This window comes from Sus scrofa, chromosome 6, assembly GCF_000003025.6.
Source record: "Sus scrofa isolate TJ Tabasco breed Duroc chromosome 6, Sscrofa11.1, whole genome shotgun sequence".
Lineage (NCBI taxonomy): Eukaryota > Metazoa > Chordata > Mammalia > Artiodactyla > Suidae > Sus > Sus scrofa.
Window position 1 is genome coordinate 81,337,527 of NC_010448.4, and position 23,068 is coordinate 81,360,594.

Genomic DNA, 23,068 nt, shown 5'->3' on the forward strand with positions numbered 1-23,068 from the left:
GGGATAACATCAGCAGTGAGATGAAGAGGGTAGAGAGGGGATACTCAAGCCCCACTGGAGGAACTGATGGGATGGTATGAGGCAACCCCGAAGTCCAGGGGTTGCAGAACAAATGGCAGACTGTGGGGAAGTCAGAAGATGTGATGGTGAGAAGCAAGAGGGCTTAGCCGGGAAGGAAACCTCCAAGACACACTCCTCTTTCAGGGCTTTCAGTGAGGTACAGAGGCTGCCAACTTCATGAAACCCTTATGAAATGCACAGTTAAGTGGGAAATTACAGAATGCCAGGGCTACAAAGGGCTCACAGAGCCACAGATGAGGAAACGGAGGCCAAGAGAGGGGAGGGTCTTGCCCAGAGTCAGTGGTGGGGGAGCAGCAGAGCTGGGCTTCCAGGGGGGGCCCTAGTGTAATGCTCCATCCACACACCATGGCCCCACCCTGACTCCAGCCCCCCTCTTTTGTCCAGTGACTACAATGGGATCAAAATTTGACCTCCAAGAGTTCCGTCATGGCTCAGTGGTAACAAATCCTATTAGGATCCATGAGGACTGGAGTTTGATCCCTGGCTTCACTCAGTGGGTTAAGGATCTGGCGTTGCCGTGAGCTGTGGTGTAGGTCAAAGACGCAGCTTGGATCCCATTGCTGTGGCTGTGGCGTGGCGGCAGCTACAGCTCTGATTCAACCCCTAGCCTGGGAACTTCCATATGCCATAAAAGACAAAAAAAAAAAAAAAAAAAAAATTATCTCCAAAGAGTTACTTCAGTGTGATAAGAGTTAGCAAACATATTTGGAAATGGTATCTGCAACAATTCCAAAAGAAACTCACAGGAGGACAAGCACAGGGCAGATCTTGGTGGCACTATGGAGTGCTCTCAGAAGCCCTGTGGGAGGCCTCTGGAGCGAGAGGGGTGTGATTCTAAAGCCCAGTTCCGTTCCCCAGATGCTGTGTAACTTTGGCCAAGTTGCCTCTTCTCTCTGAGCTCCCTGACTGGCTACATGTAAAATGGGGGGAATCAAGCCTACCTCTCAGGGTTGTTACAAGGATTGTGTGTATGAGAAGACACACACAAAGGGTTTAGTCTGGTGCTAAGCACAGAGTGTATTCTCAATGTACAGTACCTCTGATCGTCAGCAGCTGCTGTTGCTGCTAGAAAGGTCCATCCAAATCTGGGTACTTTCTCCTCCAGGGAATTGAAACCTAACAGTCGCTTCCCTGGGTATGAACCTGAGATATTTTCATTGTTTCTTTTCTTTTTTTTTTTTTTTTTTTAGGGCCGCACCCACAGCATATGGAAGTTCCCAGGCTAGGTGTCGAATCAGAGCTACAGCTGCCAGCCTACACTACAGCCGAAACAACTCAGGATCCAAGCCACGCCTGTGACCTACACCATAGCTCATGGCAATGCTGGATCCCCGACCCACTGAGCAAGGCCAGGGAACCCAAATCCTCATGGATACTAGTCGGATTCCTTTCCACTGTGCCACAACAGGAACTACCAAAATACTTTCAGGTTTGGGACCAGCGGAGGCCCATCCCAGGGATGAAGAAAGAAAGCTGAGGAATTAGGGACAGTGGGGAGAGGCGGCCATAACTGACTCAGCTAAAGAACTAAGATAATTCTACTGGAGAGAGAAAGACACGGGGAGGGAACACGGATATGTCTGCAGTTCCCAAGGACTCAGATGGGGAAACACATGTTCACCAAAGCCCTTGGTTCCCACCTTGAAACTTGAAAAGGGAAAGATAAGAGGTGATTAATTTAAGGAGCTATGACTTTGCTCCAAAAGATAGTGCAGGTTAGAGATATGAATAAATTCCAAAGAGATTTAGAAAACTCCCTGGAAGGCAGATCTATGTGCCTAGCATACAGAAAGCTCTCCATAATTGTTTACCTAAATGAATGATGGTTTGCAATGTCCCAGAACATGAGCCTGAGAGGTCTATGTCCATGCTTTAGATGCCCTTAGGTGGGGCAAGGTAGACACGTGGTCCAAGCTGTGCCAATGAGATTCTCTCTCCAGAGAATTTGAAACTGAGCTCTGGGAAGCTATCTGATTGATTGGAAATGGTTAAGCTGGAACGTCTTTCTCACCAAGTGCAAAGAGAGAAGAAGAAAGCAGATGAGCAGAAAGAAGCAGATGAGACCCATGCTGCCATAGAAAGGCATAAGAAAGGAGCTGCCCTGGTTTCTGGAAGCTCCAGGTTCTTCACCCTTTTTTTTTTTTTTTTTGTCTTTTTGCCATTTTCTTGGGCCACTCTCGCAGCATCTGGCGGTTCCCAGGCTAGGGGTCGAATCGGAGCTGTAGCCACTGGCCTACGCCAGAGCCACAGCAACGCGGGATCCGAGCCGCGTCTGCAACCTACACCACAGCTCACGGCAACGCCGGATCGTTAACCCACTGAGCAAGGCCAGGGATGGAACCCGCAACCTCATGGCTCTTAGTCGGGTTCGTTAACCACTGCGCCACGAGGGACACTCTGGTTCTTCACCCTTTGAGGCTTTCCATACCTCTTGTCCTTGGGCCTCCATGAAATACCCCTGAAACCACCAAATAAACTCCCTTAAACCAGTTTGAGAGGATCTCTCTTCCCTGCAGTATATCAGAGACTGCTGCTTGGCTCCCAATTCATTCTCTCTTTCTCCTTAGCAATTAGAACCCTGACTTTTCAGAGGGCCACTTGGCCACTCACAATAAAGACTACATTTCCCAGCCTACTTTGCAGCTAAATGTGGTCATGTGACTGAGTTCTGACCAATGGTATGTAATGGATATTTCATTTGTTAGCTTCTAGAAAGTATTCTCAAAAGGAAAGGAGGGACCACATACTTATGATAAGAATGATCAAAAGACTGACAACACCAAATGCTGGTGAGGATTTGGAGCAACAGAAACTCTCATACTTAGCTGGTGGGAATACAAAATGATGCAGCCACCCTGGAGTACAGTTTGGCAGTTTCCTATAAAACTAAACAGACATTTACCAATTGCTCTCTTCGGTATTTACCCAAAGGAGCTGGAACTTATTTCCACACAAAAACTTAAACATGGATGTTTATATCACCTTATTCATAACTGCCAAAACTTGGAAGACAATGGGATACACACACACACACACACACACACACACACACACACACACACACACAAATATAATTATTTTTTCCTTTTTTTAGGGCCACAGGTGAGGCATATGGAAGTTCCCAGGTCAGGGGTCGAATTGGAACTATAGCTGACGAGTTCATAAGCAGCTGTGCCACAATGGGAACTCCCAAGAAAATGGAATATTACTAAGTGCTAAAAACAAATGAGCTATCAAGCCACAAAAGATACAGATGCATATCACTAAGTGAAAGAAGCCAATCTGAACAGGCTACACACTGTATGATTTCAAGTATATGACATTCTGGAAAAGGCAAAACTATGGAAACTGTAAAAGACTCAGTGACTGTCAGGGGTTGGGGGAGAGAGGGATGAAGAGGTGTAGCACAAAGGCTTTTTAGGCAGTGAAACTATTCTATATTATACTATGATAGCTGTACTTTTAGTATTGATTAAGAAATACGGAAAAACGGAGTTCCCTTTGTGGCTCAGTGGTTAATGAACCCGACCAGGAACCATGAGGATGCGGGTTCAACCCCTGGTCTCACTCAGTGGGTTAAGGATCTGGCATTGCTGTGAGCTGACGCGGCTCGCAGACGCGGCTCGGATTCCCTGTTGTTGTGGCTGGGGCGTAGGCCGGCAGCTGTAGCTCCGATTTGACCCCTAGCCTGGGAACTTCCATACGCCGCAGATGCAGCCCTAAAAAGAAAAAAAAAATTAAAAATATGGAAAAGAACAAAAAGTTCCATGAATTCAAGAATACATTTAAAGTTTTCTGTGTCTTATTGATCATTAACAGCTGCATTCATATTCGGAATGTGGTCATACTAATTTGTGAGAATTTTGTTTTTTTGCCTAAGGTGCTTACTATAACTGTGGCTTCATAAGGCTGTAATAGTAACTCCAAGGACCTCCAGGGCCTGGGGCCCACAGCCTGGTATAAACAAGGGGGTTAGAGTCAACATTTTGAGTCCCAGGGTCCATCTCTGCTACTTTCTGGCTGTGTGATCTCAGACAACTTCCTTCACCTCTCTGAGCCTCACTGAATCATTAGCCAGATGAGATAAAAGCAATGACTGTCTCATCAGGATGCTGTGAGTCTTAAAGGGTGGGTGTCAAATTGCTTTCCAGACTGTAAAGTCCTGTACAAGTTTGAGGTTGTATGCTTTCCTTTGTTTTCATTTCCAATGAGACCTGGGGCAATAAACTCACAGTTATCTCAGCCTGTTTTTTTTTTTTTTTTTTTTCGCAGTGTGTAAAATGAGGAGGTAATGTTAAATTTTCTCCAATATTCTGTGATTTAGTCTCTCAAAGGACAACATCATGGTCCAAAACAAAGATAGAAAATGTGACCTCCTGTGCCAACTGTAGTTCGATAGAGGATACCTGAAAAGCTGCTTTAACAATATGATGAAATAAAACCAGAATCAGTGAGGAAAATGCTGTGATTGATTAATGATGGCTCCAATGGTCATGGGATGTCACAAAAGTGGTGCCTATGCCGTGTTATAATAGTTCAAAGGAGTGACTATCTAAGGGTGAAATTTAATCTGCAGCTCCCAAGGCCTTAGCTTTAGCAGCTCTGCCCGCTTGGCTGAGTCGTCATGGTTACCACAGCTGACTTTGAGAAATCACCGGAATGAAGAATGGTTCCCATTGATGAATCCTGACCCAAGAAGGGGACATGTAGAAGGCCCCTCCAAGCAGGGCAGCTGGGCATGGCCCTGGTGCTGCCATCTGTGGTCTTTTGCCTGCAGAGAGCCAGAGCACAGTGTATGTGCATGTGTGTGTGTATGTGCATGTCTGGGGGTGGGGTAGGGGGCACAAAGGGCAATATCACCAGCTGTAATCCAGGCTTTGTCCAGGGCCAGCCAGGCAAGGCTGTCCAAAGGACTTTGGTTGGTTTTCCACGTTCAGACATGTCCCCAACACTCTCAGTTTTGCCTATCTTTGCCCAACTTAGCTTTGGGAGAAATCTAAATGGCTATCACTACTAATCCAACGTCTTTTGCCTGAATTACACTTTACCACCCAAAGTCCCTGCATACTCCATGCTCACTCTCTCCTGGGGTCACTTAATCCTCCTTAGGAACTTCGTCCTCTGAGCTGAACTCTGTCTCCCCAACATGCACCTCTTGGTCCTGGGAATCCTCTTCAGAGCCAGCTTCAACCGAATCTATTTTCTCTCTAGCAGGAAAGCCCTTGGAGTGTTTGCAGTTGGGGCCCTGCCACTGCTGTCAACCTCGTTTTCTTTGGGCAGGTCCCCCTCCATCCGCCCCCCTTCCTGTGAGAGGATGTTGAGTGGATATGGTAGAGATGGTTGAGCTGTGACTCAGGCTCAGAGGCAGATCCAGTCCCAGGATCAAAGAAGTGGTGTCCTTTAACTTCTGTGGGGCAGCTTAATGGTATGGAAAGAACACTGGCCCTGGATTTGGCCAGACGTGGGTTTAAATTATGGCTCTGCCACTGTTCAGCATTATGTGATCTGGACATGTTCCTTTTCCCAACAGCTTCGTCTATAAAATGCAAATGGTGATGTCTACCTAAAAGGGTGGCTGGGAGGGTGACGAGTAAAAGCCTGGCACAGGGTGCTTACTTACTCAGGCACTCAGGACATGTCACATCTTGCACTCTGTGACTGCCCAGTGGCAGGTTTCATTGTGGTTGAGGGAGGTATCTTTAATTAGCTCAAGGAAACTTGAGAAATTTCTAAACCAAATTCAGCTTAACTTTGAAATGGAGAATGTTATTAGCTATAAGATAATAGTGTTCTAAGCACTTTATCTATGTGAGTTCATTTAATCTCCCTAATAACCCTATGCAGTAGAAATTATCCTCCTCATTTCATGAACAGGGATACTGAAGCACAGAGAGGTCATATGGCAAATACCTAAATGGAGCTAGAATTCAAAACCAGGTAGTTTGGGACCAGCCTCATACTTTCAGTAATGATGATTTACTGCCTCTCTGGAGGGTAGAATTAGACGGTGAACCCCAAACTTTATTATGTATCAGGATCACCAGAGGGCTTGTTAAGACACAAATCACCTGGCCCCACCTTCAGATTTTCTGATTCGGCTGAAGAATTTGCATTTCTAACAAGTTCCCAAGTGATTCTGATGCTGCTGACCCCACTTTGAGAATCACTGACTGTTGGGGAAATGGATCCATCCAAGTCCAGAGGCTGATTTTTGTTTTCTCTAACCTATCCAGTCATAGGCATGAGGAATGAGGGCTGATCTCATACACAGGCAGAAAACAAGCCACAGTAAAAAATCATACTCATATTTTCCAAATGCCTCGAGCCTTGGCACATGCTGTTATGACTGCAACCTCATATAAGCCTCACAGTAACTCTGTGAGTTAGGGAGGGTCAAAGAAACTTTGATATTAAAAAGGGGTCCTTCTGGGAATTCCCATCGTGGTTCAGTGGTTAACAAACCCTACTAGTAACCATGAGATGTGGGTTCAATCCCTGGCCTCACTCAGTCAGTGGGTTAAGGATCCGGTGTTGCTGTGAGCTGTGGTATAGATCGCAGACTCGGCTCGGATCTCGAATTGCTGTGGCTGTTGTGTAGGCCAGCAGCTACAGCCTCGATTTGACCCCTAGCCTGGGAACCTCCATATGCCACAGGTGCGGCCCTAGAAAGACGAAAGACAAATAAATAAATAAAATTTTTAAAAAAGGGGTCCTTCTGGAGTTCCCACCATGGTGCAGTAGAGTGGTTAAAAACCCAACTCCAAGAAAAAAAAAAAAAAAATAAAAACCCAACTCCAGCAGCTCGGGTTGCTGCAGAGGTGCAGGTTCCATCCCTGGCCCAGTGCTGTGGGTTAAAGGATCCAGTGTTGCTAAAGCTGCAGCTCAAATTCAATCCCTGGCCCAGGAACTTCCATGTGCTGTGGATGTGGCCATAAAAAAGTGGGGGGATCCTTCTATTAGGTGCCAGAACTCTGGCTCCTTTGATCTCTGATGTCCACGAGAGGATTAAATTACATGTACATGTTAAATGTGAAAAATAAAATATTTTAATGAACAAATCATTATACTTCAAACATTTAATGAAATGACATAAAATGCACCCCCCCCTCCAAACCCTGGGGCTTTTCATTTCTTTATTTTTTTTGTCTTTTTAGGGCCGCACCTGAGGCATATGGAGGTTCCCAGGCTAGGGGTCTAATCAGAGCTGTTGCTCCCGGCCTACACCACAGCCATAGCAACACCAGATCCAAGCCTCGTCTGCGACATACACCACAGCTCACCGCCACGCCAGATCTTTAACCCACTGAGCGAGACGAGGGATCAAACCTTCAGCCTCACGGTTCCTAGTCAGATTTGTTTCCTCTGCGCCACGATGGGAATTCCATGGGGCTTTTCATTTCTAGTTCTAACTACCAATTTATTTACAGAAAGTACAGAAGATGGAGAAACTCGTTAAAACCACACCTGGGGAACAGTGTAGCACAGTCAGACTGTGTGAAATGACAGAACAAGCCACTGGTTTCTTTAACAAGTGGACCACAAAAACCAAAACCAAAAATGATGGAGGGAAATCTTAGGAGCCCGAAAACTCCAACAACAAATGGCAATGCCTGGCTTCCTTGAGTCCTGCTTTTTATTTTTTTTTTAATTTTTATTTTTTTTGTCTTTTTGCTATTTCTTGGGCCGCTCCTGCGGCATATGGAGGTTCCCAGGCTAGGGGTCGAATCGGAGCTGTGGCCGCCAGCCTACGCCAGAGCCACAGCAACGCGGGATCCGAGCCGCGTCTGTGACCTACGCCACAGCTCACGGCAACGCCGGATCATTAACCCACTGAACAAGGGCAGGGATCGAACCCGCAACCTCATGGTTCCTAGTCGGATTCGTTAACCACTGCGCCATGATGGGAACTCCGAATCCTGCTTTTTAAATAATATACTGTAAAAGAAGTCAGGATACTTCTTAGACAATTTGAAATGTGAAAACTGGATAACTGACGATTTGGGGATTATTATTAACGTTCTGGGGAACGAGAGTGGTATCCCATTTTAATTTTGTAAGCAAAAAAAGAAGTCCTTACTGTTTAGAGATACATATTGAAATAATTAAGGATGAAATGATATGATGTTTAGAATTTGCTTCAAAGTAAGATGAGAGTTGGGGAAGCAGCTTGGGATGTAGGCAGAGCAGGACTGGGTTATGAGCGAATGGAGGTTCATCATTTTGTTCTGTTTTCTGTGAATATTCCAAATTCTCCATAATAAGAAAAAAATGAATGCTAATAGATGAAAACATAAAATTGGTCAAATAATAAATAGCAAAGCTCGGTGAGTCTACTTTTGTGTGTGTTTGAAAACTTCTACAACATGAGGTCAATAAAAGAAGACAGGGGGTTCTTATGTTCAGAAAAGTTGGCAACCACTGTACTAAGTTACCTAAAAAACACCTTGACATCTTAGTATATTGAGTGGGCCCCTTTTAACAGACAGCTGTCTGGGCACAGCTTCCAACAAGGGGAACGGGCAGGAAGAATGGGGTTTGGAGAGGTCAGCCTGAGGGAGGCCAGGGCACCTGGGGCCCAGGACCAAAGGTGGGCAAAGGCCAGTGAGAGGGTCCTTGAGGGGCAGGCGGGAAGCGGTGAAGGCTGACCTGCTGTCTAAAGGAAGCCAGGCAAGCTCCGTGGCCTAATTACAGAGAGGGCACAGTAAAAAGAGCACAGGATGTAGAGAGAGACCCGGGTTCTATTCCGGGCCCAATTCTGAGCAAGTCCCCAGTGTCTCTGGGCCTCAGGGTCCGCATCTACAAAATGGGAACGATAGTCACTACCACTCCAGCCACCTCCCAGTGGGCATCGAATTTAAAAACCAGCTAAATTTGTAGTCCTTGCTGCACTATTTACATGGGTGAGAAAAACCCACCTGCCCAACCAGCAAATCCAGAGAAAGGCAGGGAGCCCCAGGAGGCCCTTCATGGGTGGTCAGCCAGGAGGGGAAAGGTGGGGACTGGGAAGTATTTGCTAGCATCCCACCTCTAGGCAATCCCAGCTCAGCTTGACTCCCTGAACAGCATCTACTCCGGAAACACAAACCTCCAAGCCTGCCCTCTCCACCCATTGGGGCGGAGGGAGGGACTGGCACTCATCCACACACAGAGTGCCCCGCTGTACCCTAGGCCCTGCACAGGTGCTGGGGAGAGAGGGAGGTCAGGCTCAGGACCTGCCCTTGAGGCACTCACGGCACAGTGGGGAAGACAGCATAGACGTGGATGTGCTTGCCAAGGGCTGAGGAAGCTGGTGCAAGGCTGGAGCAGAAGGGAGAAGCCTGTGAGAGGCACAGGCAAGGAGCACCCACCCCACCCTGGGATGATGCGATGCCTCACCAGAGCCTCGAAAAATAAGGAGACACTGGTGGAGCAAAGCAGAACAGGAAAAGTGACTCTGAGGGGACAGGCGCCTCGGCGCCTTGACATAACCAGTAAGTGGTAGAACCAGGGTGTCAGGCTCCAGAGTCCATATTTGTAGCCCAAAGCTCTAGGTTTTATCCCATGAGTAATGGGGAGCTCCGGCAGGATTCTCGACAGGAGAGGGGTGACTCGATAAGTTCTCATAGTAGGAAGATTGACTCTGGGCTCATTTGCAGATCCATGCCCAAGCAGGAGAAAAGGGGTGCAGCCTGGAACCCTAGGCTCAAAAGGGTGACTGAGGAGCACAGCACGGCCTGGCCCAAAGCAGATCACTGAAAGGACATACTCAGATTCCAAGCTCCCAGAATGATCTACTTATGTGAATCCAACCACCATCCCACTTACTGAGTGCTTGCTTTCTTTTTGTGATCTTTATTCCTGTGAGGTAGTTATTATCCTCGCCATTTTACAGATGAGGAAACGGAGGCTGGGGGCAGTCAGGCAACTGGCTCAGGGTCACGCAAGTAGCTCTAGGAAGTATAGAGCCCTCTGCCTTCAGAGCCTTCTCTCACTATCACACCTCTCTGAGCTCTTCTCTTAAGTATCACACCTCTCTCACTCTCATACATCCCTGTAGGGGCTGCTGTGAAGATTGAATTAGATCATATTTTTTCTAACGGTGGATGTCAGGCACCTTCAGAGGCAAGGCAGGAGTTCCTGTTGTGGCTCAGCAGTAATGAAACCGATGAGTATCCATGAGGATGCAGGTTTGATCCCTGGCCTCGCTCAGTGGGTTAAGGATCTGGAGTTGCTGCGAGCTGTGGTGTAGGTTGCAGATGCGGCTCGGATCTGGTGTTGCTGTGGCTGTGGCATAGGCTGGCAGCTGTAGCTCCAATTTGACCCCTAGCCTGGGAACTTCCAAATGCCACAGGTGTGGCCTCTTAAAAAAACAACAACAACAAAAAAGAAGAAGCAATGCAGAAACATTTTGAGAGAAGGGAGGGGAGGCACGGAATTTGCGGCCTCTGCCATCAGCCCTTCTGTATCCTTTTGAGCAATTCCTTCCTCCGTCTGTACCTCAGTCTCCCCACCTGTACAGTTTAGCACTGACGGACATGACCCTTCCAGGTCAAAGCTCCAGGACTCAGAGTTGAGGTTAATCATAACCTGCAGGGCTGCCCCAACCTCAGCCACCAGCAAGAGCAAAAGCTACAAATGGTTTTCACGTGGATAAGCCCCCACCCCCAGCACTCAGGAGTCCAGGCTGGGACAGTCAGGAGGAGGGGCTGCATTGCCAGGCCTGCAGCCAGGAACAGGGGCCAGGCCCCAGTCAGCCCCAGCCCCTGGTGTGGCCTTGCACAGTCTCCTTCCCTCCCTGGGCTGATTCCTTGTCTGGGATGAGGGTTTGGGCTGTGACGTGGAAGGCTCCTGCCAGCTCTGACATTTATTATTTCAGGATCCCTCAATCTCTCACTGTTTTCCTTCCTGAGCTGCTGGAGCCCGTCGCTGGCCGTGCGCCCCCTCGCTCGGGCCCCTGAAGCTGTCTCCCCAGCCCAGGAACCTGGCCAGCCTTGTCAGCTCAGCCTCGCCAGCTACCCCTTGTGGGGTGGTGGGAATCAGGGAGGAAGAGGGGTTGCAGGAAGGGAGCTGCAACCTTCCGTGCACTGAGGCCTCCACCAACCCCAAGTTTCCTGGCTGGGATTTTCCTCGGGAGACTGCTCAGCGGCGATGAGCTCAGAGAGCAAAAACTCTGCAGGAAGATCACTGAAGATTCCCATCTGACCCCTGGCCCCAAGCCCTGAATTCCACCCAACCCTGGGGAGAAACCGGCCGGCCCTCGTGGACACAGTGGCCGAAAGTCCCATGCCTCCCATGCTCGGAGTTCCCTTGTTGGCCTGGATGAATCCCTGCCCCCACCCGACAGTCACCATGAATCTCTTAAACCCCAGTCCTCCCCAACTCTGCAGTTTCCTCAGTGTGCCAGGCTGTTTCCAGCTGCCAGACGCCTGCCTAGAGAGCTCTTTCCCCATACTGCCTAGTAAACACTCCATCCTTCCCGACTTGGCTTACAGGCCAGCCCCTCCCCACCACAGAAGGACTGACTTTTTGCCACCCACTCCCACTATAGGCTTCTTTACCACATGTCTGACTTTCCATGCGCTGAACAGGCTAAAAAGGGCAGGGACTGGCTCATTTGACTTTATATCCACAGCACCCAGTATAGGGCCTGGCATGTGAGCAGCAGTCAACATTTGTGGAATGAATGAACGAATGCATGAGTAAATGAATGAATAGATATCAGCAAGGCCTATGGGAAGACAAAAAAGGCAACAGGGATTAAGAACTCAGGGAGGACATCATACTGTTCTGAGGTCCAAATTCTGGTTCTCTCCTCTTAGCTGTGTGACCGGGGGCAGGTGACTTATTTTTCCTGAGTCTCCATTTCCCCAGCAGTCAAATGGGGTAGTAATAGCACTTCTCTCATTGGACTGAATGCGACTGGTATTTAAGCACTTAGCTCAGTGCCAGGCACACAGGGAGGACTGCATGAGAGCCGTCCTGTCCAGCAGACATCTCTGTATTCCCAGGTCCTGAGACACATCCCCAGGCTGCCAGGGGAATCACCTAGGGTGCTCAATAAAAAAGTTAATAAGGATGCCAGAGGCTCACCTTAGATCTGCTAAGTCAGAGTCCCTGGAAAGGAAGGTGGGGTTGCGGGGCGAGGCAATCCCATGCGCTTTGAACTTCCCAGTTCCAGATCCTGGCTCTACCACTTACTGCTTGCTGAGTTGCTGGATTTAGCAAAAATAAATACAGGACATGCAGTTATATTTGAATATCTGATAACCAATGAATAATTTTTTATTATAAGTAGGTCCTAAATATTGCATGTGCATCCTGTATGTTCTTTGGCAATCCTGTTCACGGAACTATTTCATTTCTCTGTGCTTTCGTTTCCTGATGGGGATTACACAAGTTAATACATATATGGGAAATGCTTACGACACTGCCTGGTGTGTTTGCTATTCCTATAGCTTTTAAAGCAACCCAGATGACACAGAAGGCCCTTGAAAACATTATGCTAACTGAAAAAAGCCCAACACAAAAGGCACACATTGTTGGATTCCATTGACATGAAATGTCCGGAATAGGCAAATCCACAGAGACAGAAAGTTGCCAGAGGCTGAGGGAGTAAGAGTTGGGAGTGACTTCTAACAAGCACAGTATTTCTTTCTGGGGTGATGGAAATGTTCTAGAATTAGACAGTGGTAGTGATTGCACCACTGTGAATAAAGACCACTGAACTTTAAAACAGTTAAAATGGTATATTTTATGGAGTTCCCTTGTGGTACAGTGGGTTAAGGATCTGACATTGTCACTGCAGCAGCTCGGGTCACTGCTATGACAGGAGTTCAATACCTGGCCCAGGAACTTCCGCATGCTATGGGTGTGGCCAAAAAAAAAAAGTGTGTTTTAAGTTATATGAATTTTACCTTTATTCTTAAAAAAAAAAAATCTATCTAAAAGCAACCTAGTGGATTGTAATACATAGCTAGGACTAAGAACGGGGTAGGCTCTCAACAAACGTTTAATGAAGAAATGAATGGCTGGGAGAGAGTAAAGGGCAGGGCTGAGGGGAGAGCTTGCCTTGCCCAGAACTAGGCTCAGCTATTCACTCCTGGACACCCGCAAAGTACACAAGATTTCTTACTTTGCTCTGGTGCCAGGACCGCAGAATTTTAGTGCTCACTCTTCACAACGATCTCCCCTTTTTCTCTGTGGTTCCTGATCTATTTCATCATCTCATGGGCAGGTGTACTTGTGTTTTTAGTAAAAAGGAATTAAAAAAAATTAAGTATCTGGGCGTTCCCATCGTGGCTCAGCGAAAACGAATCTGACTGGCATCCATGAGGATGCAGGTTCGATCCCTGGTCTTGCTCAGTGGGTTAAGGACCCGGCATTGCCATGAGCTGTGGTGTAGGTTACAGATGTGGCTCGGATCCCGCGATGCTGTGGCTGTGGTGTAGGCTGGCAGTTATGGCTCTGATTGGACCCCTAGCCTGGGAACCCCCACATGCCGTGTGCACAGCCCTAAAAAGACCAAAAAAAAAAAAAAATTAAGTATCTGTTATGTGCTAGGTGCCTGTTAGATATTTTATGTGTAATCCCCTCAAACAACCCTATCCTGATTTACAGATGGGGAAAGTGAGGTTCAGAGAGGTCGGGTCACGTGCCCCAGGTCACACAACCAATAGGAATTCAAACTCCCGTTTGCCTGGCTACAGTTACTGGATTCTCCATAGATCCCAGCCACACCCCTATATGCTGTGGGCTGTCAATCATCTTTTCACGGGCATGAGTCCTTCTTCCCAGATGGGGGCCTTGTCTTGTCATCTCTATGCCCTCAGAACCTACCATCTCACCTTTGTACATAGCGTGTGTTTAGTAAACAGAGTTTCATGGATTACTAACTGTAAGTGAGCATGCAATAGCTCACCATAGTGGTTTTCACCCTGACTGCTCATCAGAGTTGCCGGGGGAACTTCTAACTGTTTCCTTGGCCAGGCCTCACCCCTGGGAGGTTCTGATTCAGTAGGTCTAGCTGGAGCCTGCAGCATCTGAAGTTCTTCAAAGCTCAGTCAAAGTCAGAACCCAGCCCAGTTGGAAAACCTTTAGCAGCTGTTCCCAGCTTGGCTTCCTGTATCCGCCACAATGAGGCCCAAACCCAAATGCTCAGGACAAAGGGGGCCTAGGGCCATGCCCCAGAGCTGGGAACTCACTGTGCCTCCGTGGGCCTCACTGTGTCATGTGCTTGGGCTCAAGCCCTAGACCCATCAAAAGGACCTTCGAGCAAAGATGGCTGAGGACTCTATTACCTAATCACCTTTGGGGAAAGCATTTTCCTTCTGCTCTGATCCAAAGCTCCAGTTTCTGTCCCCAAATCTGCCTGTGTTACCTTGGAGGCCAGAAACAGCTGAACACCAGGCAAGGAAGTTGAGCACCAAAAACTGAAATTTGGAGAGGAGAGGAGACTTTGCAGGACTGGGCTTGAGGCTGCCACCCCAGGTGGACCGTGTGCTCTTGTGTGAGAAGAGGTTGGGCTCAGACTGAACTGGTCCTAAGTCCGCCCTGGAAAACCCTCTTGGCCCAGGTTCCTGGCTCCCGTGCCATGTCTCCATTCCCTTTCTCAGGAAAACTTCTCATTTGCCTCCTCCCCAAATCAGTCCAGGCTGGTGTGAAGGGGAAAAAAGCACTAAATGTGTTTTTTGAAGGTCATCAGTGACCTCCACGTTGCCAATGTCAGCAGTCCTGTCTCAGTCATTTACTTATTTGGCCTCTGGACATCTAGGCAGCACCTCACCAAGCTGAGCATCGCTCCTTGTCAACGCTCCTCTTCTGGCTTCTGAGGCACTGTACTCTCTGAATTGCCTTCCTTCCCCACTGGCAGTTCCTTCTGTCTCCTCTATTAACTATTCTTCCCATCCCAATCTCTCAGTCCTGGAGCTCCCCAGAGCTTGGGCCCAGCCCCTCTTCACTCCTCTCCTTGGGTGATCTTATTAACTCTTGCAGCCTTAAACACCAGCTAATGCAATGTTCATGAACCACCATGAGCATCTCCTGGGGTGCTGGTTAAGATGCAGAATCCCAGACACCCTCCCACAGTCTGGCAAATCTGCCAAGGACATTTGCCATTTTTTGCCAGAATGGTACCTGAACCTCCTTCCTACATCTATTTGCTGCACAAGTCTTGGCAGAGCCTGCCTCCTACAGAAGCTGACAAGACCAAATTCTTGCTTTTCCAGACTCCCTTGCAGCTAGAGTGCAGGTATACGAACTAGGCTTGGCCAATCAGAGGCATTCACTGCAGACTTTGAATCAGGAGCAGAGAAAGTGGAAGATCATTCTTACACTGATGGCAACAGCTGTGAAGATGCCCAGCCCCAGGACAATGGCAGCACAAGCTGTGGCATTTAGTTCTCGGCATCAGTGGCCTCGCCAGACTAGCTCAGTGGAATGATTTTGGCTGAGATCCCACCTGCTGCCTCACCCCAGTTCTCCAGCTTCCCAGAAATCCTGTGAACTACTGAATAGTCCTTCAATGAACTCCTTTCTGTCTAAATCAGCCCAGGTTAGTTTTTGTGACTTGCAATAAGAAGTCTAAGTAGGAAATAGCTACTGAATTGGACTCTCTGGGAACAATGCCAGGTGATTCTTACACAGATGCAAGTTTGAAACCCACTATCTTAATGGTGACAATGCTTAAAAGTGTATCTCCAACCCTCTCCTTAGATCTTCAGACTCACATATCTAAATGTCTTCTTGGCCTCTCCACTTAAAAACATATCAGATGTAAAAACAGGATTCTTGACTTTCCTCCAAACCTGTTCCTCTCCCAGACTTCCCCTTCCTAGGAAGGGGCAACAACACTCTTCTGTTAGGAATTTGGGGAACCATTCTTGGTCACCCCCACATGCGCTCCATCAACAAATCTTGACGTTAACTACTTACAAGACACTTCTAGAATCTGCCCACGTCTCCACCAATCACAGCCGCACCCACACCACCATCACGATCACCTGCCATGAACAACTTCCATGGACAACTGCCAACAGCCTCCTTGGGTCCTCTCCTACTGCCTCCAATCTAGTCTCCATATAGCTGCTGACACAATCTTTCTAAAACAGGAGTTTCCTGGTGGCCTAGCAGTTAAGGATCCAGTGTTGTCGCTGCTGTGGTACCAGTTCAGTTCCTGGCCTGGGAATGTCCACTTGTTGCAGGTATGGCCAAATTAATTAATTAATTAATTAAAATAAACTGGATCATGTTGCTTGCCTGCAAAATAAATAAAATCCAAACTTGCCACCTGGGCCTACAAACCTGACCATGATCTAGCCCGTGCCTACCTTCCTAAACTCCTCTGGGGTTGCTTGCCCACCGCCTCAGAGCTCTGCTTCTGCAGCTCTGGCCTCCTTTCAGTGTCGCCAATACTTGTGCTCCTTCACTGACTCGGGGCCTTTGCCTAAGATATTCCCTCCAACCAAAGCACACTTGTACCATTACTCTCTAGTCATGCTCCTTTTAGTTTTCTTTTTGATTTGTCATTCAACCAACATTTCCTGAGGACCCCCCACTCTGGTGCTATGGTAAATACTAGGATTACAAGGATGATATAGATTCTACTCTCATGGAAGTCAAAATCTAGTGAGAAATCAGATTTTAATAAGGTAATTATACAGTTAAATGTAAAATTCATCTTGGATGATGTGTGCTGCAAAGGAGAGAGACACTGGGCTATGGGGGAGAAGTGAGCTAGAGTAAATGTGGAGAGACAAGTTAGGAGCAGTGTTCCAGGGAAGAAGTGACAGTGACGTGGACTCGATAGCGACATAGAGAAGTAGGCGGAAGGCAGAGATGCTTAGAAGGTAGCACTGACGACCCTTGGTGATGAAGTGTGCATGCGGAGCTGTGAGGCTTCGGGCTTGTGTAACAGATGAAGAGGAGGGGCTGATCTCTGAGAAAGGAACACTGTAAGGGCCAGCCTGGGGGGGTCGGGGGAAGTGTGGCTTTGGACATGTTGAGATGTCCAAGTGAAATAGCTGAATGAGCAGCTGGACATGAGGGTCTGGGCTAAAGGTGCAGATGTGTGAGTCACCTGAAGAGGACGGAACCCAGGGGTGGGGATGTGACTGCTCGGGAGGAGGGGCTGGCATGCCAAGAGATGAGGACCTGGGACCAAAAATCAAGGAGGGCCTGGGCAGGGAGGGTGAGCCTTTAGGCCACTTATCACATGTGCAACTACTGACTTGTTTGTTGACCTGTTGTTTGTTGTGCAAGGCCTGCACCTCTCTTAGCGAGCAATGTATCTACCCAGTGCCTAATACAGGGCCTGGCATAGAGCAGTCCCCACACACAATGCTGGCCGCTGGGTCCCTCGGCAGGGCCAGCCTCATCCATTCCTTAGACAACGTGATTGGCTCCATTGGTCTCCAGAGTCCAACAAAAAGCCCAAATGCGTAATTGGCATTTGAGGCCCTCCAAGTCAGGCAGCAGCCCCCTGAGCTCTCCAATCCATCTTTAAAATTTTACTACACCTGAGCTTTCCAAACTGGGGTTCCTCTACTCCTACATAACCAGAGGCACACAATAGGATGAGCACAGTATTTCTCTCTGGAGCCTAGGATCTCCCAAATGAACAGGAACTGCCATGGATGCGTGGGGGTAGGGATGGGGACTTTCCAGGCCCTGCTTCGCTTCCTTGAGAAGTGGCCCCTCCCACAGTGTAGGTCTCTGGCCACGTTTCCCTGCCTGAATCTATCCTTCCATGACCTCTGCCGATGAAAGCAGGGATGGAGACTCAGCTTCTGGAAGCTGGGCCAGGCCATCAGCCTCTCTACCAGGAACTTGGAAGTGGGACATAAGACTGGCTGGGTTGCCTGTAGATGTTGGACCAGTGAGGTCACGTGAATGTGGAGACTGAAGATGCCGGACTTCCCCAGAAGATGGCCTGATGCCCTTTGGGGCCTGTGTGATGACAACAGAGCAAAAGCACTGTTCGGATATGCAGAAAGAAACAGAGGCAAGAGACAGCGGGAAGGATGAAGTAGCTGCCTTTGTTCCAGACAACTTCCCAGCCTCAAGTGAGGCTGAGGCCCAGGTGAGGTCTACTCTTGCTTATGACTCTTCAGTTCCATGAGAGACCTCTAATTCTTGACAACAAATTTCCCTTCAACATAAACAAGCTTGGGAGGGTTTATGTTTCATGCAAACAATCTCTAAGATTACATAATTATTATTTTTCTGTAAAACAAAAAGATACCAATTTTTGTAAAACAAATATAGACATGATGTAGCAGAACATAAAACTCATGAGAATACTGAGAATTAAGAATGAAATCCTCTAAAAAAAAAAAAAGAATGAAATCCTTTCTAAAATAAGATTTAAAAATGCTAAAGTCACAAAGGAAAAGATAAACTTGACTCCAATAAAATTTAAAGTTATGCATTATAAGACATAATACCGATTTAGGCACACTCTCCCCTTAACCACCACCCCTTTACTGATACTGTATTTTCTCTGAGGACAGATACTGGGAAGCAGGCACATTTCCATAGCAGTTACTTCTGGGAAGAGTACCAGGATTGTAAGACACCATCAGAGGTGACTTTAGTCCTTTCTGTGATGTCTTTACATCTTTAACTAAAAATCCGTATGTCTTTTGCGTAATTAAAATTTCATTAGATCTCAAAAAAAAAAAAAAAAAAAAAAAAAACCCACATAAAACACAAGCCTTGGAAGATCCCCTATTTGTGGTGAACTGCTTCATCTATGCCCCACTGGGCAATTTACATTCACTAGTAGGTTTTTTGTGGGTTTTTTTTTTTTTTTTTTTGTCTTTTTAGGGCCACACATGCCACATATGGAAGTTCCCAGGCTAGGGGCTGAATCAGAGCTACAGCTGCCGGCCTACACCACAGCCACAGCAACACGGGATCCAAACCTTGTCTTTGACCTACACCACAGCTCACAGCAATGTCGGATCCTTAACACACTGAGAAAGGCTCAGGATCGAAACTGTGTCCCCATGGATACTAGTCAGATTCGTTTCTGCTGCGCCACAACAGGAACTCCCACACATTCACTAGTAGTTTGAGACACATAATATAGCATGAATCCTTAGCACGGCCACAGTGGCTGACTTGGTTTCTGAATTTGCTTTCTTCCCATCTGTCTCCAAATTCACTCATTTGTCCTTTCCACTTAATGGAGTTCTTCTACTCTTCGAGACCCATCTGGAAGTGTCACCTCCTCCAGACAGCTCTCCCTGACTACACTAGTCCTTATTGCTCTCTCCCTCCCTCACTCCACTGGCCTCTTATGGCACTAAATACCTTTTTATGTGTACTGGACAGACTCCTGGGGTTCCACTTGTCTCTCTAAGACAAGCGACATCTCCCCAGTCAGCTAACAAACCTGGGCAGCATCTTTATATTCTCGGTGCCTAGCAGAGAAATGACATGGAGAATCGACACAGCATAGGCCTTAAACAGTCAGAAAGATCCACTATGTGACCCAAGGCAACTGCCTTAACCTCTCTGGGCCCATTTTGACCTGTGTTACTATGAATATCAATGAGATAATGGATGTAAAGGGGCCCAGGACAGGAAGAAGGTGGTGGATAGAATGATTATCTGTCTTAATACTTCCTCACATTTGAACAGCTTTTACTTAAAAACAAAAACCTTTAACCAGAGGGGTAAGCAAGGAAAGATTATCAGACCCATTTTAAGGGTGAAATAACTGAAGTTCGAAGAAATTACATCGGGCCTTTAGAAAGAACAAGAATAGGACCGGGGGTTAGAACATTTTGTCAGAGGACATGCCAATTCTTGCACTACCCAGCTAAGGGAGCTTAGACAAGTCATTAGCACATTCTGGACATCAGTTTCTCCTTGTTAAATGAGAGCGTTCCTAGGTGATCTCTATCTTAAAGGGCCCCTCAGCACTGACATTCTAATTTCCTGTGATCTGCCCAGGGTCCTTTCTATCAGGACTGCAAACAAACAAACAAAGAAAAAAAGAAACAAACAAACAAACAAAACAACTCTTCAAGTACCAGGACAGAGTCCCTAGTTACTCTCAGGAAACCATCTGGGACTGGAAGACTTGCTTTAAGAATCAGTCAAATCTCGACTCAGCCAAACAGAGCTTCAAGTCTGGAGGTGGGTTAGTCAAGCATAGAACTGGGACCAGGGGAATGACAGCATCAAACTACCTGTAAATATAAACACAAATGGAAAGCCAAACAGGAAACCTCAGGAAAGTCCAATCCAAAGGTCAGATTCTAACTTCTGGGCACTGAAATACTGAAGAGAAAAGCTGTATTTGGGTGTCACAAACCTTTCCACTGCAAAAATGAACTCTTGCGTGCACCAAACTAAAGTCCCCGAGGCAAAAGAGACTAGGTTTTGTCTGGCCTGAACTGGGGCAAAGCCGAGCCCTGCAGGGAGGCTGCTGTAGCCTCTAGACCCATTCCAAGGCACCCTCCCCCAGGCACACACAAGTGCTTACACACTCGATGCCAGGCAAGGCCAGATGCACAGGCATAAATGGGCATTTCTGTCCCGGGAGAAGGTTTCATAGTACAGCCCTTTCTCCTGATCCCTCTCTGATTTAACATTTTAATGAACAACCCACAGAGGAGTGTGAACTGTGAAAGCCCTAAGGGTGCTGACTGCACTGAACTCTTCTGGTTCACAAAATGTAAGGCTACGAAGACAAACCTCAGGAAGCTTGATCCTCAAGATGAGGCTCTGAGGCAGTCTCCCTGTGAGCCTCCAGTAAAATACAATCTACATTCATAGGTGTGCACTCCAAGCTACTGGTTCTGCCCAAGGAAGGAAGCCAAAGGTCACTGGCTGCTTCTTATTTTAATTAAAACATGTATCCCCACTAGATGAAAAATAGTAGGCTAGGCTCTGTGAGTGAAATGAGGACAAAAGAGATTCAGTCCCTGTCTAAAGAGGTATGTCAATTAACCTGATGATCATTTCATTAATCAAAATGCACGCCTTACATACATGACCTCATGTAATACCATAGTCCTGTGAGGTAAACACTATCATCCCATTTTACAGATGCCAAAAGTGGGGCTCCAACAGATCAGGTCACGTGCCCAAGCTCACACAGCTGGCAAACTGCGGAGCCACAAGGTGAACACAGGTAGGCCACCCCCAAAGTCTGTGATCTTTCCACAGTTCCCCATCACCCCTACAAAGTGACACAGACAGACTCTGGGATGGGGGTTCAGACAGCCAAGAAGAGGAAGACAGGAAGAGATTTCCCAAGACATTGGCCCAGAGGGATGAAGAACTATTAATTTTTGGATCTTCCACACAGTAGGTGCTCAATATTCCTCTGATGAAGGAAGAAATCTGAGAAATGTTGCTGAGGTCCAAAATGCCACCCAAGGTCAGGGCATCTTCTGACAGGGAGCTGCAAAAACACATTATTCCCCCTTGGCCCAAAGCTTCAGGAGGGTATCTGCCCTAGAATATTCCCGCAGAGGAGGCCCAAGAAAGTGCAGCGGGTCCTGAGAACAGGAATGAAACCCAAACGAGCAGGGGAATGGGGTGGGGCAGCCTGCAAGAGCCAAAGAAAAGGCCTGGGACGCATTGCTGGGAAAGACAAAGAGGAGAGGGGAGGGCAGAGGAGACTAAACATGAGAACAGTCTGGCCAAGGTGAACCCCAGCTCCTGGCGCCTTTTCATTCGCATTCATGCCACAAACACCGGCCAAGTCTCAGAACCAGCAGTCTGGGGGAGGGGGCCTCCCGGCAGCCAGGGAGAAGTTCAGGACTGAGGAAGGAAGGTCTGCTTGCCAGAAAGAGAATGACTGGGGCGGAGGGGGGGGAAACTTGTGGGGCTCCAAAGATGAAAACTCAAACAGATGCAGTCAAACTCTGAGCAAACCCACACGCGACTGGGCGGCAGGCAGGTCATCAGAAGCATTAGCGGGTTAGTCCTGCGCACGGAGCCGAGGCAGAGACTTCCTGTGAAGTCTGTCGTCGAGGTGACCTCGAGCCCACCCCCCAAAAAATAAACGGTCCCTCGGTCCCTCCCCCAGACTCGACGTGAGGACGCAGATGTTTGAGATGCACTCGGTTCACAAAGATCTAGGGAGAGGGTAGGTTTCTGGGGCGCGGTAAGGGCCGTCGCAGCTCCAGTCACGGCTGTGAAGGTCAAGGCGAGGCCCGGCCGGGACCCCAGACCCCTCCCGCCTCGGCCCCCTCACCTCCTCCCGCGCCAATGCTGCCCCCCGGCACCGGGGTATCTTGGCGGCGAAGACGGCAGCCCCTGCCGGGGAGCTGAGGTCCTCTGCGGTGACGGCCAGGAACTCCGCAACGCTGAGCTGCTCGGGCATGGCGGGAGCGGGGTGGGGGCTCCGGGGCTGAAGGAGTGGGGCCCGGGGGGCGCTCGCTGCGCTGCACTGGCACCGCCTCACAGCCCGCCGCGGGCTCCGTCCCGGCCTCCGCACGCCCCGCCCCCTCCGCGCCCCGCCCCCCCACTGCCTCCGCCCGGCACTGCCGCGTCCCCTCGCGTACTGGGAGCCCGGGAGCCCAGACCTTTTCCACCCCGCCCGCTCCTAGGCCCCGCCCACGGCCTTCCAGCCTCGCTCCCCACCTTAGCCGGCACCGCCGGTCCCCCGCCCGCCCCGGGCTCCTCAGCCCCGCCCTCTGGCCGCCCAGCCCGTGAAAGCTCCGCCCCGGCTCGCTTCCCCGCCCCGGCCCCTCCAAGGGCTCCGCGGCCCCGCCCCGTGCCTCTCCACGGGGTCCTTCGGCCGCCCTTAAAGCCCTGCCTCCCTCTCGGCTTGCCCTTGGCTCCACCTCTTTTCGTCCAGCTCCCAGGCGTCCCAAGTTACTCTCGCTTCTAAAGCCCCGGTGCCCCATCTCCTCAGCCCTCCTTAATACGTCTTGCGTCTTCCTCTCCTACCCATTAGTTCCCAGCCCTCATGACCCCACCCCTTCAGATTCACAACCCACCCCCGACCCCGACTCTTGTCTCTCTCAAAGAGGATTTGGGGGTGTTT

General features: G+C 48.6%; 1 protein-coding gene across 1 annotated transcript in view; it reads right to left on the minus strand.

The window, feature by feature from the left end:
- Positions 1 to 22,528, minus strand: part of ASAP3 (ArfGAP with SH3 domain, ankyrin repeat and PH domain 3) — a 50,307-nt gene extending 27,779 nt beyond the window's left edge. Inside the window, 1 exon segment of the mRNA XM_021095526.1 lies at positions 22,274 to 22,528. Coding sequence (XP_020951185.1) covers positions 22,274 to 22,402 — 129 coding nt within the window. The 5' untranslated portion in view covers positions 22,403 to 22,528.